General features: G+C 40.0%; 1 protein-coding gene across 4 annotated transcripts in view; it reads right to left on the bottom strand.

Annotated features, from left to right (window-relative positions):
• The window catches only part of DDX60 (DExD/H-box helicase 60), a 41,012-nt gene extending 25,080 nt beyond the window's left edge, over nt 1-15,932 (bottom strand). For 2 of the 4 annotated variants that reach the window (XM_052690137.1, XM_052690140.1), the window contains exons 1-13: nt 15,767-15,932; nt 15,241-15,283; nt 13,345-13,744; nt 13,151-13,220; nt 10,074-10,251; nt 8,959-9,300; nt 8,466-8,573; nt 7,209-7,370; nt 6,521-6,679; nt 5,875-6,016; nt 4,270-4,431; nt 3,032-3,134; nt 2,244-2,359 (exon numbers count right to left, since the gene is read on the bottom strand). In XM_052690137.1, the coding sequence (XP_052546097.1) occupies nt 2,244-2,359; nt 3,032-3,134; nt 4,270-4,431; nt 5,875-6,016; nt 6,521-6,679; nt 7,209-7,370; nt 8,466-8,573; nt 8,959-9,300; nt 10,074-10,251; nt 13,151-13,220; nt 13,345-13,708 (1,906 nt within the window). In that variant the 5' untranslated portion in view covers nt 13,709-13,744; nt 15,241-15,283; nt 15,767-15,932. The remainder of the gene's footprint in view (nt 1-2,243; nt 2,360-3,031; nt 3,135-4,269; nt 4,432-5,874; nt 6,017-6,520; nt 6,680-7,208; nt 7,371-8,465; nt 8,574-8,958; nt 9,301-10,073; nt 10,252-13,150; nt 13,221-13,344; nt 13,745-15,240; nt 15,284-15,766) is intronic. The other 2 variants (XM_052690138.1, XM_052690139.1) reach the window with 2 other exon arrangements.
• Between the last annotated feature and the right edge of the window lie 2,082 nt (nt 15,933-18,014).

Here is an 18,014-nt window from a genome sequence, read left to right as displayed (position 1 = left end):
TCAAGGAAAATGAGAGGGTGCCTTCAAAAGGCAATCAAATAATCAAAGACCTCTGTGAAAGCAAGGCTCTCTCATCAGAACATAAATAATGCTGCTGGAAGAAAACTTTTGCTACTCAATATTGAGCACATAGATATTTCTGCATTCAAGTCATTGAATCACAGAATGGTTTGGGTTGGAAGGGACCTTTAAGATCTTTTAGTTTCAACCCTTACTATAGGCAAGGACACCTCCCACTAGACCAGATGGCTCACAGCCCCATCCAGCCTGGCCTTGAATACTTCCAGGAACTGGGCATTCACAGCCTCTCTGGGCAACCTGTACCAGCGTCTCACTGCCTTCACAGTAGACAATTTCTTCCTAACATCCAGTCTCAAGCTCCCCTCTTCCTGTTCAAAGAGGATTCCCCTCATCCTGCTGCTACCTGCTCTTATGAAAAGCCCCTCCCCAGCTTTTCTGTAGGCACCCCTAAAGTATTTCATAGGAACACCGAGGTTGCACTAGACCTCCAAGGTCATCCAACCTGAACCTCTTCCAGCACATTAAGGCCATTGCCTCCTGTACTATTGCTAGTTACTTGGGAGAAGAGACCAACCCCCACCTTGCCACAACCTCCCTTCAGGAAGTTGCAGGGAGTGATAAGATCTCCCCTGAGCCTCCTCTTCTCCACACTAAACAATCCCCACTCCTTCAGCTGCACTTCTCTGAAAATGCTCCAAGGCCTCACTGTCTTTTATCTAGTGAAGGACCCAAACTGGACAGAGCATGGAAGCTGCAGACTCACCAGTACCAAGTACAGAGGGATGATCATCTCCCTGCTTCTACACTATTTCTGATACAAGCCAGGATGCTATTATCCTTCTAGGCCACACTACTGGTTTGTGTTCAACCAGTTGTTCACAAATACCCTTACATTGTTTTCCTCTGCACAGCTCTCCAGCCACTCTCAAGCCGGTAGTACTGTACAAGATATTTCTCTGTACTTTAAGAAAAAAAAGAGTTAAGTTCTGAATGTGACAATCCATCTTGGAAGGTCGTGCTGTTTTGTGCAAGATGGAGATGATACAAACCAGTGTTCAGAGAACTCATACGAAATGTGGAAGAGGAAGGATGTTAGCAGGAGACATAAACTTTCAACTCCAATATCATGGAGGATGCACTAGGTACTCTTCTGCAGGTTATGCTCAAAGTGACTGCTCTCCAAATTTCTCGTTGGAACCACAGTGTAAATAAGAATGAGAAAACTACCCTACCAGAAGGTGCAAAAACTTAAAAGAAACGATAATATGTAACATTAATAATTAGGAGACAAATAACTTATTCTTTTACGTATGTTCGCAAATGATATGATTGCCTATGCATGTGCATTGCCAACACTGAAGTTGATTTTGCCCATATATGATTTTACTTAATAACCATTATACAAACAAGAGATTTATACACCAAACTGCAGACGCACAGTAAGTTTGCTAATAAGTAGTTGAGAAGCAGTTTGCAAGCACAAGGGAATGTACCACAAACACCTGAAGAACGCTCCATTATACCCCAGAGAGCTTTAAAAAATACATAACATACAATGCATATAAATACTGCAAAACATCAGCATAAGTATAATTCAGCTGCTTTGGCACACGCTTAAATGACTGCGAACTCGTGCATTGCAATACATAGACATGAGTTTTTCGATCTCATTCAATTAAAAGCTACAACATCTCCTTTCCTAGGATAAATAGCATTGTCTTCAGAGAACTGAAATTCAATTTTACTTCTTTACCCCTATGTCCCTGAAAAAAAAAAAAAAAAAAAAAAACAAAAAAAAAAACGACATGTATATGCAGACATAGAGATCTTCTCCATCCGGAAGTTGTCCATGGCTCAGGGTTGGTCGAGATACCAGGAGAATCTACCAGCTGCCGAGGAAATTGAGTCAGTGTTCACTTACTTGGTTTTATTTTTTGGCATTCTTAGCTTTGGTGACATTAAGAAATCCCAATCCACCTTGGATTGAGAATGGAGAGCAACTTTATTTCAATAAAGTCATCGGAATCCTTTCCATCCTGATTGGAGGACATATTCTCAGCCTTAACTAACCATGAGTAACTCCTAAGTTCTTCCAGCTCTTTCTTCTTTTTCTTCATCTCTTCCTTTTCCATTACATTATGTAACCAACACTCCTCTAAGTATTTTCCTTTAAGTTGTTTCCTAGCTCAGGCAAATGAATGGGTTTCATTAGCATTTCTTACCATCTGCACTGCATGGCACTCGTTCATATTCCTCAGTCAGCGGTCTGCCAGAATGCCAGTGGTGAAGCTCATCAAATTCTTTGTACTTAGCAAGTGAAGTAACTACAGGATCATTGCTAAAACATGAAACAGTGCAGAAAATAAAATGGTTTTTGGCATCTCTAATGCAGTGTTCACAACATATAAGAAAACCCCGATATTTATCAGAAGACTTTCCCAGTGTCAGATAGCCAGTATAGGGCTTCATCCTACTCCAGTTTGCCAAGATAGCCTCGGTTTCTCAGAAAGATCAGGTAACAAATTAAAACTACATTTTTCCCCATTTACTTTCTTGCAGTAAAATCAAATACAACTTAACTACATAACTCACAGAAACACATCAGTTTTCCCTAACTGGCTGAGAATAACTTGTGTACACAACCTACCTTCATAAATAGCACAGTGGGGCAAACGGTAAGAGAGATTACCCTTCACTTCTATGCAGTACTGTTATTCCACTTTTATCTGTTCCTGGAAACCATCTGAGCTTTGCAATTTAGGAAGAGACCTTCTAGATACTAGGATAAGAATCTTAAAGGCTAACACAAAAACATAACTGATCAGAAAATAAGACGACAGGTTCTTACTCATTCTTGTTCTGAAGCTCCTGTTATTATTTATATTAATCGTCACAGCAAAAGCATTTCTGAACTTGCACAAATTGAGCATAGTACTGAAGTATGGTGCAGGGGAGTGGGAAACGAGCCCCTATTATCTTACTACATTACAAACAGAACTCATATATGTACCTTTTCAAAACAGGTAGGTCTTTCAAAACATCACCAGCATATTCTTCGACAAGATCAGATTTCAATGGGATTAGTCCTATATCAGGATGTTTTTCACCACAGACTTTACAAAATAAAAAGAGAATGAACAGTGTCTGATAAAACATATGTACATTTTCATACAGAGTCTTCAAATTTCTGTCAGAATGCAATAAAAATGAAATTCAAAAAAGCAAAACATGGAAGCAAACAGCAATTCACCAGTTCCCCTGTTTCTTTCTTGAATGCTACAACCTGCCCCATCTCACAAGCATCCACTTTCCTGCGCCGTTACAGAAGCAGGCAGTAGAAATGCTGTCCAAGAAGAAGCCTTCATGTGTAAAGGCAACAAGGAAAATGGTTGTTGTGGGTCACTAAAGTGCCCACGTGACAGCCACAGCTAGCTGAAAAACATCCATAGACCTCTGTGGATTTACGCTCCCATCTGATCAAGTTCTTACCAACTGTCCCTTTTTAAGATCTATACAGTTTCACGTTGTACACAAACATTTCCAAGGGAAACAAAAACATTTCTTCACACATGTGAGAAAGCAGTCAAAAATACCTGCATACTTCTTCCAGATATTCAGAATAGACACATAGATCCATAAAAACAAGTTGTCTGTGAGTCGAGTATGCCCTCTCCCAACTACAGGCTACTGAAAAGTGTCAAAGTATAACTTAAGACAATGGTAAGTCACATTCCTGAAACATTCAAGGATAACAATGTAACATACACCGATGGCTAGACATTCCACTACCTTAGGGAGACAAATCTTCATTTCACTGCGTTTTCTCCTCTCACATCTGCCAAATACCTGCGGAACCATACGCTAACATGTACAAGAAAGTCAGTTTTAATGCAGAATAATGAGTGCATGCCACTTATGATCATTCATTATGCCTTTACTATTGTATGTCTCACACTAGCCACAACGTGTTTTACAATGCATGCAACAGATCTGGGCTAGCAAACACTGGAGCTAAAAGTAAGTAGTTGTGAAGTCAGTAACAATACTTGTTCTGTCTACAGCGGAGTCAGAATTTCAGCCATAAGGGTGAAATCTGCCAGATTTACTAGTGGGATGAAGGGAAAGAGGATCCACCAATAACAGGTTAGTTTAGTGATCAGGATAAAATAAGATCACTACTTCCAAAACTTGCAGTGACAGCAATGACAGCTGTATTTATAACCATTTAATTTGCGGACTTTTCAGTACCTCTAAATGATGTCTGCTGGTGATCAATAAATACTTGAGAAGTGTTTCGTATTGGGAAAGCATCTCCAAAATCGTAGTTCACAGTCAGTTTGGTTACGGCGTTCCATAAAAACCTGTATTCTTCATCCATTTTTTCCCCCAGTTCCTTTTGGGGCTCCAATCCTAAACAAAAGGGGGAGAAAAAAAAAAAAAAAATTAGAAAAAAAAGAAGGGAGAGGAAAAAAAGAAATTAGGAGCATCACAACTGCAGTTTCCTTAAACAGAAACTACTCATCCTCCTGATTGACTCGTGCAGCAGCAGGCACAGAGTTCAACTCCATCCCAGTCTTTGGAAATTGGAATAAAAGACAACAGGATAACATACATCATCAGTTTCCATTAGGTATAAGAAAAAGTATTTTGTACAGAAATCCAGGTTTAGGCTGTACATGGAATCCCACAGTTAAAGAAAAGTTAAACCTATGTTACAGCTGAAAAAGATTGAATGTAAAAAAAATAGGAAAAGAAACAAACAGAGAAAGAATGCTCCCCTGTATCCAAAGATGAAGGTTCACAGGAAGGATTCCACAGAGGAGGGATCTCCTGAAAGAGACTCTTCCTACTGGTGGTCAGCCTTAAATGGGGTCTAGGAGAGGTGCAGCCAGGCTTCACCCCTTCTGGTCACACAGCAGAATTACATTCACCTGTGCTTCCAGGGCTGACTCAGTCCTTTCCCAGGTGATCAATCAGTGGTTCAGGCCATAACTCAACATTTGCCATACACCTTTCTTTCACCTCCTGCACGGCAGGAACTTGAATTCAGAATTTTATTTTTAGTGCTCAATAAATATTAGAAATCATATATTCCTAATTCCTATTTCCTTTAAAGAATCCTCTGCCTTTGTTTTATAGAGGTGCATGTAGAACATCTTATGATTTGATACATAAAGCTCTCTTTTACTGTCAGACAAACTGACTGCCAGTGCACGTTACCGAAGACAAACAGAATTACTGTGAAAGTAATTTTGATACAAAACATTTTTCACAGTCTCTTGCTCTGTCAGTTGTCTTCAACATTTTTTTTTCAACACTTTTTTTTTTTTTTATTTTCAACACATACAATAATGTTCTTAAAGTTTCAGCTCCCAAGTACATGTATGTACAAGACAATATCAGATTTTGTCTGATGCCAATGAACCAATCTCTGTCTGAACCAATCTCATCACAAGATAAAAAATACTTCAGATATCACTGTGGCAGTATGGATATAATCCAGTCTCCATTCTGAGTATGGTGCACTGCAACTTCAGAATAGAAACTGGCTTTTAAGCAATAGTGGAGAATACTCAGTAACAGTGGCCCAGAATCCTTATACTTTCGTTCACTGAGTACACTGAAGGTAGGACAGGGGAAGGCATTGTGAATGACTTCTGGTGAGATAATTGTGTGTGATTTTTTAGACTTGGCTATGAAAAATGTTTCCCTATTGTTCCATAAAACGTATCCATTATCATACAGATAATTAAAAAATTATGATCTATGCTTGTTAAAGCATTTTCATTTACATTCTGCAGCTTAATAACGTTAGAAATGCGCATAAGAAAACTGCTTAACAAAGATAAATACCTTCAGAGTATTCGATCTCATAGTAATGTGCAAGATTTCTGAGCAGCGAATCATCATTCAAGTCAGGCAGATAAGTTAAATCCAGTTTCCAACCATCTGTATCACTTAGCTGTTTCAGAACAAAATGTGCACACATCTGTTGCTGTTGAGATAGAGCCATCAGTTAGCTGTTGTGGAACTCCATTTCATGTGGAGGGATCAAAGCATCTCTTAAATAAAGTTAATTACTACAGGTTTTATTGGCATGCAAATCAACGTGTCCTTAACGTTACTTCTCTGGAATCAGGGAGCAATTTAGTAGCACAGTTCTAGATAACTGCCTTCACAGCTCTCTTTCACAATAATACAAAGGTTGGCCATAGGACTCCCCATAGTGGCTAAGGGTCCATCTAGTCCAGTATTCTAGTACCAGGGCTGGCCAGCTGCAGATGCCTATTCATTGGTCACTACACTGCACTATTCCCCCAAACACTCTCTTAGCCCCACCAATTTGTAGCTTACCAGACTCCTGAACCAGACGAGATTTCTTTTTAGTGGTTGCATTAAATTCTTTGATCTCATCAGACTACTAAAACAACAAGAAAACTGAAAACCGAAATGGTAAATGCATCAAATGATGGGAGAAGCAAGACAGTTGTGTGCGTACCATTTTTATTAAGGGTAAAACTTGTTTAGTCCAGCGGGATTGCATGATCCTAATCTGAGCTCTCTGAGAAAGAGGCATATGCAGAAGAAATACTGTTGTAAGACACTGCATTCTACAGAGGTCAGTGGCTTCTTCTGGAGATAGTGGTTTACTTCTTTCCTGTCGAGAGATGATGGAAAATAAAGTTGAACACACCAATCCATCTGTGCTTATCACTAGCAGTTCAGCCATATTGATGGCTTTATCCTTTATATCCTTTAGTCTACTAAAAATGACTCTCACACAACATTACTGACGTACTGCTTCTGCGTTAAAAAACAAGGCTTCTAGTATGGGCACAAAAGTGATACCATGACTGTTTGGATGTAGAAAGACACATTCCTCCTGAAATGCCTTGCTTATATGAGGAAAAGCATATTCTCCTGTGAAGTCTACCGGATAAAACGTAAACAATGAGTTCAACAACATTCTACAGTAAAACATGCCATGGAAGTAATCACTCTTAAGGTATAACTTGCCCCTGGAATAGCCACTGTTGCATGGGGCACAGTAATACCCACAGACAGATGACGCTCCTTCGGAGAAGGTATGGCCCTATTAATTGTCTGAACCAGACTCCTCCTAGTTGCAAGCAAAAGGAAGCAGATGGCCATGTTAAGCCCTGATAAGACGTTTCAAAACTTCTTACTCTTTCTGATTGCTCCGGTTTTGCTCCCAAGGAAGCACGTGTACTTTCCAGCACATCACTGTACAGTTTTAATCCCACTGCACAAGTAAGAACGCAGATCACACGACGAATGTCAGATCCTTCAGGCCACAGTTTTTTCAACAGAAGGACAGTCTGGTAAACCTGCAGTCATAAATTACCAAAACAAAGTGGACAACTCTTATCTTTTACAGAGTTCCATCACAGACGAAAAACTATATGAAAAATGCTATGAAAACTATAGAGGAAAAGTGCACAGAATCGCACAGAACTGCCACTTTTGTCATCTCCATGAGTGCATCAATCGCTCTGGAACTCCCAGCTGCCAATAGATCTCCACCAACCCCACCTATGGTCTTGGACTCCATTTCAGACCCCAGGGCCACAGGCAGAGACAGGGCTAGAGCTGCCCCAGTGTCTCCAGCTGCTCAGCTCCTAGCTGGGATGCAAGGACAGGCCCTGGCTATAGGGCCCTACCTTGAGGCCCTTAGGGCATCTCCTGCAGCCTCCTGCACACAGACAGCAGCTGCCTGTCCTCCCTGTGCCCCAGTGCTTCCTTTCTCCTCAAGTATCAGGAGCTGGCCTCAGGAAAAATAGTTACAATAAAATGAAATGGCCACAGCAGGCAGGCAGCTGCGTTCCTCTTACTGACTTTAAGATGCCTGCAAGCAACAACATTGTTTTTCGAAACTGAAAATTCAGCTTGCTTAACTCAGTTCCATTTCCTTGCAAGCCCAAGGAAGCCTTGCTGTTGCTATCAACAGGAGCAGAAGCAGAGTCATAAAATGGTCAGGGAAAAGGCAAAAGTATATTATGCACCAAAAGCAATAATCATTCTACAAGAATTTTTTTTTTCCTTTTTTTTTTTTTTTTTTTTTAAGTTAAAATATTCTAAGATTAGATTAAAGAATGAGCCTGTTCCCATCTTCTACAAGACAAAAGTAGTTGCCACAGCAGAAACACCCCACAAGCAGCATCCTCCCGATCAAACTCCAGCTGAAGTATCCTACTTTAGTAAACCATAAAAGAAGAAATAACTTCAGTCCACTGTAAAGAAGAGTGGGCACAGAGAGAACCTTCCCATCCTCAGGGTATCAATTCAGAATAAGTAAGAGAGCCCCCCATTCAGATAGGAGAAAATTCTAGTTAAAGAAATGGAGCAAGGCACTCAGCCTGAGGGAGGAAGAAAAAACAAAAACAAAAACATCACCACTAGAACGGTGAAAGAGGTCAAATTACCTCATTTTTTATGCTTTTCAGGCTCAGCTTGAGAGGTCCATACAGGTACATGGACGGTTCTTTGTACCTGACTATGGCTTCACAGGCACACCGCAGATCTTTTTCATACTAAGAAATGCAGAAGGCAAATCATGTGCAGAAATCAGTTGATACAGTGCATCAGGGACTTCCAGCCACATTAATAGAAGACATTCAGACAGACAACAAACCTCACCATCCAAGAAATACTTACTCTAAATAAAACCTCTAAACATTACAATTCTCAATTAAACACTAGTCTTCTCTGATATATTAAAAATCAATTGGGACTTAAGAATTTGTGCCAATCACAATATATTCCTGTTAAGATTTTCCAGATTATTAGATGAGCCATCAGTGCATTATGATTTTAATATATAAAATATAATATGTATAATGTACAATTTTAATTAAATCTGTTAGGTACACCTAGCATCCTTATTTCAAACCAACAAGGAAGTTGTTTTTAACTTACCTTTTGAAAAAAGTTTCTGTGTTTCCACATACTCTGAAGATGATATCCATAAACTCTAAGAGTGTCATATTCCTGTCCAAAAGCATGTACAACATTGATTTTCTTTGACAGTGAATGAGCAATAAAAATAGTCAGATAGTTGGTTTGGAGAGAGGTCAGTCCTATGTCAGATATGATGATGAAATATGGATAGGATTTCTTCAGAAAAGTCTCCCATTGTGGTGAAAAACAATTGGAAAATTCTGTGTGAACGGAGATGCACGTGTTGTGCTTCAGATGTTCTATTAATGCAGTACGTAAGAAAAGAAACTGAGGATTCTGGAAGTACATCTGTTCTACATCCTGGGGAAAACAAAAACAATGAAATTATTCAGCTACATTCCAGTAAATCATATTCAAATTCTGATCATATAAATATTATGCAAGCATATATTCTAATTTTATTTACAGTTTCTGAAGTGTTAGAATGTTCTTTCGTTTAACACATCATTAAGGTTCTTCTGTACACTGCTAGTCATTTTGCTCTAGTCCTGTCTAGCAATTTCAACCAAAATTAATTTTCAGACATATAAATCTTTAAGGGTTTCCAACTTCACATGATGCTAGAAAATCATGCTGAAAATCATCCACAAGGCAACGAGTATAGCACACCAGCCATTCTTGGATGATATATAGAATCATAGAATCACCAAGTTTGGAACAGACCTAAAAGCTCATCCAGTCCAACCGTTCACCTATTCCCAATAGCTCCCACTAAACCACGTCCCTCAACACAACATCCAGCCTTTCCTTGAACACCCCCAGGGTCTGTGACTCCACCACCTCCCTGGGCAGTCCGTAATGATTTAATGGTAGATTGCATAGTGAAAAAATGGTATGACTTATAGTATTAATTTCTAAATTGCTGGTGAAAAAAAAACAAAACAAATTCCATACAAAAGCAAGAGATGGAGAAAAAAAAAAAAACAAAAACTGATGTTATTTCTGGTGAATGTCATTTGTCTTTTTATTTGCTGACACACTCATGTTTCCCCCAACTGATTATACTCAAACAGTTGCTTTTGAAAGACTGCAGTGGTACAAATAGCAAACAAATAACGTGACTCATTCGTTACCTTGAAGAAAACAATGATGTATTTTGCTCCTTTTTGAGTGAAATCGTGCAGAAAGCATTCAATCAGGTAAAATAGCGTTAGATGTTGTACTTCCTCATTTAGGAACATAAGAAGTAAGGAATCCCCGTCTATCACAAAGAATTCAGACTCAACAAAGTCTTTTAACAGACTGACAAACCTGAAAGACAAGGAAATAGCGTGTACGCGCTGTTACCCCAAGTTGTGGTTACAGGACGGAAGAAACTTGCTTAATAATAGCTTTTAAAATAAAGATTGTCGTTAATTAAATCCACTAAATATTAAATGCATGAAATAAATCCGCGGAAAACCGTTTTTTCCTTGGATCTCAGCCTAGCTCCGGGGAGCTCGAGCTCCTTTCAGTGATTGTGAGAGCAACTCTCTACAACTCTAAATTCTTTTGTAGCATCTGAAGCTTCTGCGACTTACGCAGCACCTCTTGCCCACGTTTGCTTCTCCAGAAGTTTGCTCTGTAAAGAAATATCACCCAGTGTGGGATACGGATGGTCGTTGTACCGTTAACGAGCGGCAAAACTCAGCAACAAACGGCGGCGGACGGAAACACCCACAAGGCGCCAAGCCTTTACACGTTACCAGACTCGTTTGCGCGGGAAAACGGGGTGAGGAGCGGGAATAAAAGGCTCTGAGCACCTGCAACAAAAGTCCTTTGTGAGAGTGAAAAGGAGCTGGAAAAAACACAGGCTGAGGAAGGCAAAGTGGAGCGACGTGTAACGGGAACGTCCTTACCGAGAAGAGAGGTGAGGGATGTGGAAAAATGCATTGGGAAACAGAGATAGCAGGGAAGTAAGGAAATTGGGAAGGACGACAGCATCTGTTACTGTCGCTGCACTAGAACAGGGCCTGAGGACCCAGAGATTCCCTCAGGGAAGAGGAAAGGGAGCTTGGAAGGGCTTAGGGAGAGTTTCGCTCCCACTGGACCGAAAGCAGCTGGGGAAGCGGGGTAGAGAAGTTCATTTCCTGGTGCCTCTTACTCTTAATGGCACATCAAGAACAATTCAGGACCTGGCAGGACCCAGGATAAGGCTATAGCTGTAAAAACCTTCCTGTATTTTGTTTTGTAGAGAGATCTAATTCAGTGGTTTGTTCTATTTTGCGGGCAGGTGTCCCCTCTGGGCTCAGTATGGTGCACTGGCCACGCAGATGTGGAGCACAAGTGGAAAAAACCCTGCAGACCCTGAGAAGAATAAAAGCAGGACAGAGCCTGCAATGGGTGAGTAAGGAAAAATGCACTCTGAAGTAGGGGATACCCTGCTGGCACTGCCTAGTGCATCCACGTCGGCGTTTCTTCTCTCTCCTTTCAGTTTGCTGTCTCTCAGGGGTCCATAAGTAATACTACATTAGCTTGGAAAGTTTCCATTTCCCACTTATGGAATTGTCAAAAATAAAATGCCTGTGCGCGTGCGTATATATCAACTCAAAAAATCATACCTTCTATGTAACTCTTATGTTTAGTGCGTTATCAGCTGAGGCTTTGATTGAGTTATGGTGATTACGTTATTAATATAGTTAGCGCTGCTGTTTTATAGTGTGGTAATAGATTGCTAATAAACAAAAAAGGGGAAGTGTGGGTATGAGCCCTCATGAAAGAATAGCTAAAGCATGTTACGTTCTTAATTTTCTAAATTGGTGGACAACAGAGGGCCCCCCAGTTTACAGGCGCTTTGGCCAAAATCTCAGCACCAGCTGTAACGTGCTTCCAGCAGTGGTTTGGACGCTCAAGTCACACTTGGTTTGTCAAGCTGCCTCACCAAGGAATCATAAGAAATGGAATCTTTGGGAATTGGTTAACATGGACTTATTGTTTGTATTCTAAAGAGCCCATCGTTTGTTCAGCACGTTAATTTTGGTTTGCTGCTTTTAGAATTGTTTCTGAACTGTGCTGCTTTTCCTGTTAATAGAAAAGGGGGAGATGTGGGATAAAGATGGTCGTTGTATTGCTAACATTTGATAACATTTATCTTAATAAGTCTTAAGCCGGACAAATCCTCTTCACTGTGACACTGGTTGTACAGCCGGGCACTATCTAATTAGTTTTGAATACACCCTGGAACTGATTGCATTCTCCTGCTCTCTCAGTACCTGTGAAAGGCCGGGGATATTGTATTTTTTGTTGTTTTGTTTTGTTTTACGCCGGGACAGACCAAATAGGCAAAAGAACTTTCACAGGTCCAGATGAACAAGCAAGTCTTTCCAGTAAAGGTTCTCCTTTTTGATGTTTGTCTGCTACATATTACTATGTAATATGCAGTGTAATATGTGAGATTGCAATGCTACTACATATTATGGGAACAACCATACTCTAATGTTAAGATTCTGCTTATTTTCTTCAAGGTTGTTAAAACTGTCTGATACACAATTGTCTGATACACCTCGCCTCTGATCCACACTTAAGATACAGCTTGTCTTTTTGACTGGGATCGAAAGGCTCTGTTTGTACACCCTGACTGTTTGTACACCATGACCCTGATATGAGATGGAAGGAGCAAGAACAAAGCTATGTAAACCTATCTCATACATTTAAATGGTCTGCCTTTAATTAATGCTAATCTCATTGACATGTCAGCTCCAGAAGCAGAGAAGGCATTTCATTGTCCACATAGACTGCGCTACACTTAATTCTTTTCAGCATTGAAGGGGGAAAGGAATCTGGAGTTGCATGAGGCGTAAGAGGCTCAGCAGTTATATATGATGCAGAAAAATTTGTAAAGAAAAATGTATTAAATAAAAAAACATATGATGAGATATGCTCAAAAAAGTATGATGGAGAATGTGACAAAATGGCTGTAGTTGAAATTGTGGGTCAGCTCACAAAGCATGCAGACAGTCTCTAATCTTTGAGAAAGATTTTTATTACATTAAGGATCTTCCTTCATGTTGCTAAGAGGATTAATTCCTAAACATGCCCTAGATCTGCAGGTTTTTTGCACACTTAGGTGACAATAACACTAGCGGATAATACACCGTGATGTCTAAAAAGTTCAAAGAAACTGTTTCCATTAAATTTAACTCTTTCTTTCAGTGAACTCCACTGTACTTACGATGCTTTTGATAGAGATGGCCAAATGTTTTGCTTCAATTTCATCAGAATTTCATGATGTTTTCTTATTTCTAGAAGAAACAGATATGGTTATTGATAGAACCATAACGCACCAATTAATTGCAAAAGAGCCAAAAGGTAGGATGCAGCAAGAAAAAAATTGGATCCAAGTTTAAAATGGCAGCAGCTCCTTACCAGGATTTTGGGAATCCAGTTTATTCTGGAGAACTGTGAAATCTCTGCTTTCATTTTCTGATTCATGCCGTATCACTTCATCAGTGGTCGAGATACAATAAGTTTCACCATGATCCAGGTCTTCAGCTTCTTTTTCCCTTTCTTCCTTTTCTTTAAGCATCTGCACAACAGCTGCTTCTTTATCGTGATGGGCTGCATCCTCCTCACCACTGTCACTCGTACTCTCACGCTCTTTGTCTTCCTCAGTTGCAGTGAAGTTTATTTTCTCACTATCAACACACTCGCTGTCTTTATCATCACTATCAGCACTCTCATTTGAATAATAAGGAGCAGCCTTCTTCAAATTATCTTCTGCAGAATTCATCGCAGATCTTGATTCTAGTATCCACAAAAGAAAATTCTAAAGAATCAAGAGAGAACCTTCAGGAAATATGGTAAAATCTGTGGCTTGTACTACTAAGTTATCTACTTCATAATCAGACTGGAAGAACTTCTGAAGAAAAATCAGAAAGCCCTTTATGATCATCCCTATGAGACATGTTTTTGTTTTTAAACTCATAAATGTTTTTATGAAGGATATGGAAAATATCAGCTTTTGTCACTGCTGAAGTCTGCCAAAGAAGAGCCAGACGATTACACATTTGCTTTTTGCTGTCCATCTGAGGATCCTTGGTGGGGGTTAATCAGAAATGGCCATATTGTGCTACGGCCATATTGTTGTGTACAGATATGGCATGCTCCGAGGAATGATCCCCTTATCTGAGTGACTTGTGTACACTTTGCACTTGCTACTCCACTCTCAAATAGACCAACAACATTTCCATTGCACGAAGCATTGATCATAGTTTGTTATCAAACCCATTTCTTTTAACTTTTTTTGTCTTCTTTTTTCCAGTGGTAAGATTATTAGATCTCACATAATCATACAACTGTACGAGTTAGGATAACTCTTCCCATTACAAGGTCACGGTATTCTGTTCCTCTGAGCTAAAGAACAACAGAACAAAGAGCAGCTTGAGATAACTTTGCATGCTTCCTGCCACATCACTTTTGTTCTTTCAAACTTTTCTTTCTCCAGTTTCCATCCAGTTAATAGCCTTATGCAGTAATTTTTGTTGCAGTACTCAACAATGCATTACTTATAGGCGTTAGGTATATTTGTCATTCACTTTTCTAAAACCTTAAAAAAACTATTATATCCTTCCATCTCATTTCTAGCTTCAGAGCTTTTTGTAAAAAAAAAAATAAGAAAAATTAAATCACAAGCTCCATTTTTCAGATCTCATGAACTCAGACCAAAACTAGGCTGAAATTCTCTTCTTGATTTCTGCCTTGCTTTAGTTTGAATTCCTACAAAACAAATAAATATATGCATGTATGCGTACGTATATATGTGCATATATATGATATACATGAATGTGTGTGTATATATGTATACGTACACATGTAAATACGAACACATATCTATACAAACATATATATATGTTACATATCAGTGTGTATATATACACTAAGATAAGCTATATGTTAGTACATGTGTGTATATACAGGTATAAACATGTCTATATAAATGTATGAAACAATCATATCCATTTTTTCTGCATTTTAGTGGTATCCATTTGTAAAATAACATTAGCACAGTGCTATATTATAGTGATGTGCTTAATGCAACTTGAATTTGAACTTTAACACCAATTTTCATTAAATGTAAGCTGTTCATCTGCATACAGCTATGCAGTTCCCTTTTCTGCATCTGCATACATACTTTTTGTCAAGGTAGCAATAAGCCTGATACTTTTCATCGCTTTCTTATTTACAATGAAAAGGCCATTTCAAAGGCCTGAGAACATTGTTGTCAGTACAATCATATTTTTGATAGCTGAAATAGTTACTTACCTAGAAATTGTCAATCATTACTTCATGAGTTTCCTTTCTATATCTGAAATATAAAGTCGAATGTTTTCAAAGAAAGCAGAACCATATCATATATAAACTTTACAGACTGCCACATTTCCTTTCAAAAAAAGAAAAAAAATAGAGAGAAAAGAAAAAGATTCCAACACTTCACTGCGCTAGCATTTTTCTATAGCACACATGATTACATCTGAAGTGTCCAGAGCCATGGTGTGGGCAGACAAAGCTAACCGGCTCAGACCCTGCCTCTACCACTTCCATGGTGCTCTTGGGCAAGCTGTTGAAAATTTCATCCAGCCCTAAATCCAACTCCAACCACCTCCAATGCAAACTCAGCGCCAGCTCAAGCTCTCACTCCCTGCCCCAAAGTTAAACTCCAATCCTAGCCTCAGCACCATTCTCAGCCCCCAAACTAACCATGAGCCAAACCTCAACCCTGTAACCTTATCCCCAATCCTAAGTGCAAGCCCATCCACAGCCTCCAACAAAGCCCCCACCAGCACTGTACCTGCTGCCACTCACTGCTCACTGCACCGCCAGGCAGCTGCTGCTTTTAAAGACCAGTCACCACCTATTCCAACTGCTTTCGGTTTCTATTCCCATGTCAGTTTCATGTTTCTTTTCTTATGTGCTTGAAGGCTGAGTCACAGAATACAGCACTGTAAAGCGTCGTTAGAATTTCTTTGTTTAAGTTAGTTTGCACTTTTCAGATCATGGTTGCTTCAGATATGGGTCCAAAAGAAGATGATCAGGGGACTGGAACACCTTCCCTACGAAGACAGGCTGAGGGAGCTGGGCTTGTTCAGTCTGGAGAAAAGAAAGCTGCGGGGTGACCTCACTGCAGCCTTTCAGTACCTAAAGAAAGCCTACAAACAGGAGGGGAATAGACTCTGAAGGGGTAGATAACAGCAGGATAAGGGGAAAGGGTCTAAAGTCGAGGGAAAGCAGATTTAGGTTGGATGTCAGGGGGAAGTTCTTTGCAGAGAGAGTGGTGAGGTGCTGGAACAGCTGCCCAGAGAGGCTGTGGATGCCCCGTCCATCCCTGGAGGTGTTCAAGGCCAGGTTGGATGGGGCCCTGGGCAGCCTGGGCTGGTATGAAATGTGGAGGTTGGTGGCCCTGTGTGTGGCAGGGGGTTGGAGAATCATGTTCCTTGAGGTCCTGGCCAACCATGGCCATTCGGTGATTCTGTCATTCTGTGAAAATCCGTTACTGCCTCACTTAAGAATATTGCTATAGTACTTTGCAGTGCACAGTGCAGAACATGGTAATTCCTATATCTGCCCCTTTAGTTACTGCAGTGCACTCCTACCAGCCTGTAAGAAATTCCATATAGCATAAACGAACAGATCTATTTTAAGTATTTTTGCATTTCCAACAACTCCTTTAGCAAGAACAGCGCTGGATCCATAACCCCATGTTTAAAATGGTGAAGCCTCAATTCGTGAGGGAACTTGGGTACCTAAACACTGTTCGAGATATCGTTTAGGAAATTAGAGTTTATCAGAATGCCCAGGTGAGAGGCAAAAAGCCTAGACTGTCTTCAGATCAGATACTTGTACAAGATGCAGCAAAGACAATCCTCTAGGGTTACACACACATAATTTGTCTCCTTATGGATCCAGGGAACTTTGGAGCAGTCTACCTGGAGGACAGTTGGCAAGTAGCACTTGCCTCATTAGCAGGATAGACGTCTTTCCCACACCCCTCTTTTCCTTTGACACTAGTTCAAAGATTGCAGCAGCTCAACAGAAAGATATCCTTTACAATACAGTAGCGCGGTGCTCCAGTTGTGCTCCATAATTGAGCTGCTTAGCTGACAACGATGGCCCCCTGCTCCCCTTCCTCAGCCTGTTGGTTGTTGTTTTTTTGTTTGTGGGCTTTTGGGTTTTTTGTTTGTTTGTTTGTTTGTTTGTTTGTTGCTTTGAGACAGAGAAATGACTTGAGCTGGCAGCAGGTAGGCCTAAATCCAGAACCAGGTTAAGCAGGAATGCCAGAGATCTAACTCCATGCGAGGGAGCACAAATCTTGGTGATAAGAAATGCCACAGTACTGACTTGTCACAACTATGCCTGTTGCTGGTGCAAGTGCATATAAAGAATCTTTAATGTTGCATCTTTGTAGAATCCCTGTGAAACTTCTTATAACAATAGGATTCCGTCCAATAGATTGCCCATTAAATCTCTTCATAAATAGAAACGTGGTTACTTTGTCTCAAGGAATACAAAATATGTTCTCCAACATTTCCTTGAAGCTGGCACGAACCCCCTTCTTAAGCTAAGCTCTCTCCTTAAAATAAATGCACATATTCAATTACTGCATAATTTTTGCCTCTAATGACAATCGAACTCTAAATTCACTATGTATGGTGGAAAGATGAGCGCATACCTGAATGGTGAAGTTTTTGATCCAAACATTATTATGAAAATACAGGACAAGTATGTTTAGCAAAATGTAGTGATTACGATACGCAGTGCAACCATAATATCCGTGTGATTCCCATTACCAGCCTCTGTAGAGACTGGTAGTCATTCAGTCACTCAGCCACTCAGTCACGACATGAGGTATCCTCTATTAGTGAGAAGTAATCTGTGTTGAAACCAGCCCGAGGCCATTTTTCTTTTCAAAGTTATTTTTCTTATTTAGTTTTTGTGCTCTATGCTGGACTGAGCCACGTATTTACTCCCTCTCCCTTACCCCGTTTCTCATCTGGCTAACTTGGGGAGACTTTTTTTTTCCATGAACTTGAGCAGAAACA

This window comes from Tympanuchus pallidicinctus, unplaced genomic scaffold (assembly GCF_026119805.1).
Source record: "Tympanuchus pallidicinctus isolate F22 unplaced genomic scaffold, pur_lepc_1.0 scaffold26, whole genome shotgun sequence".
Lineage (NCBI taxonomy): Eukaryota > Metazoa > Chordata > Aves > Galliformes > Phasianidae > Tympanuchus > Tympanuchus pallidicinctus.
The sequence above is the reverse complement of the archived record's forward strand: the minus strand, read 5'-3'. Positions and strand labels throughout refer to the sequence as shown.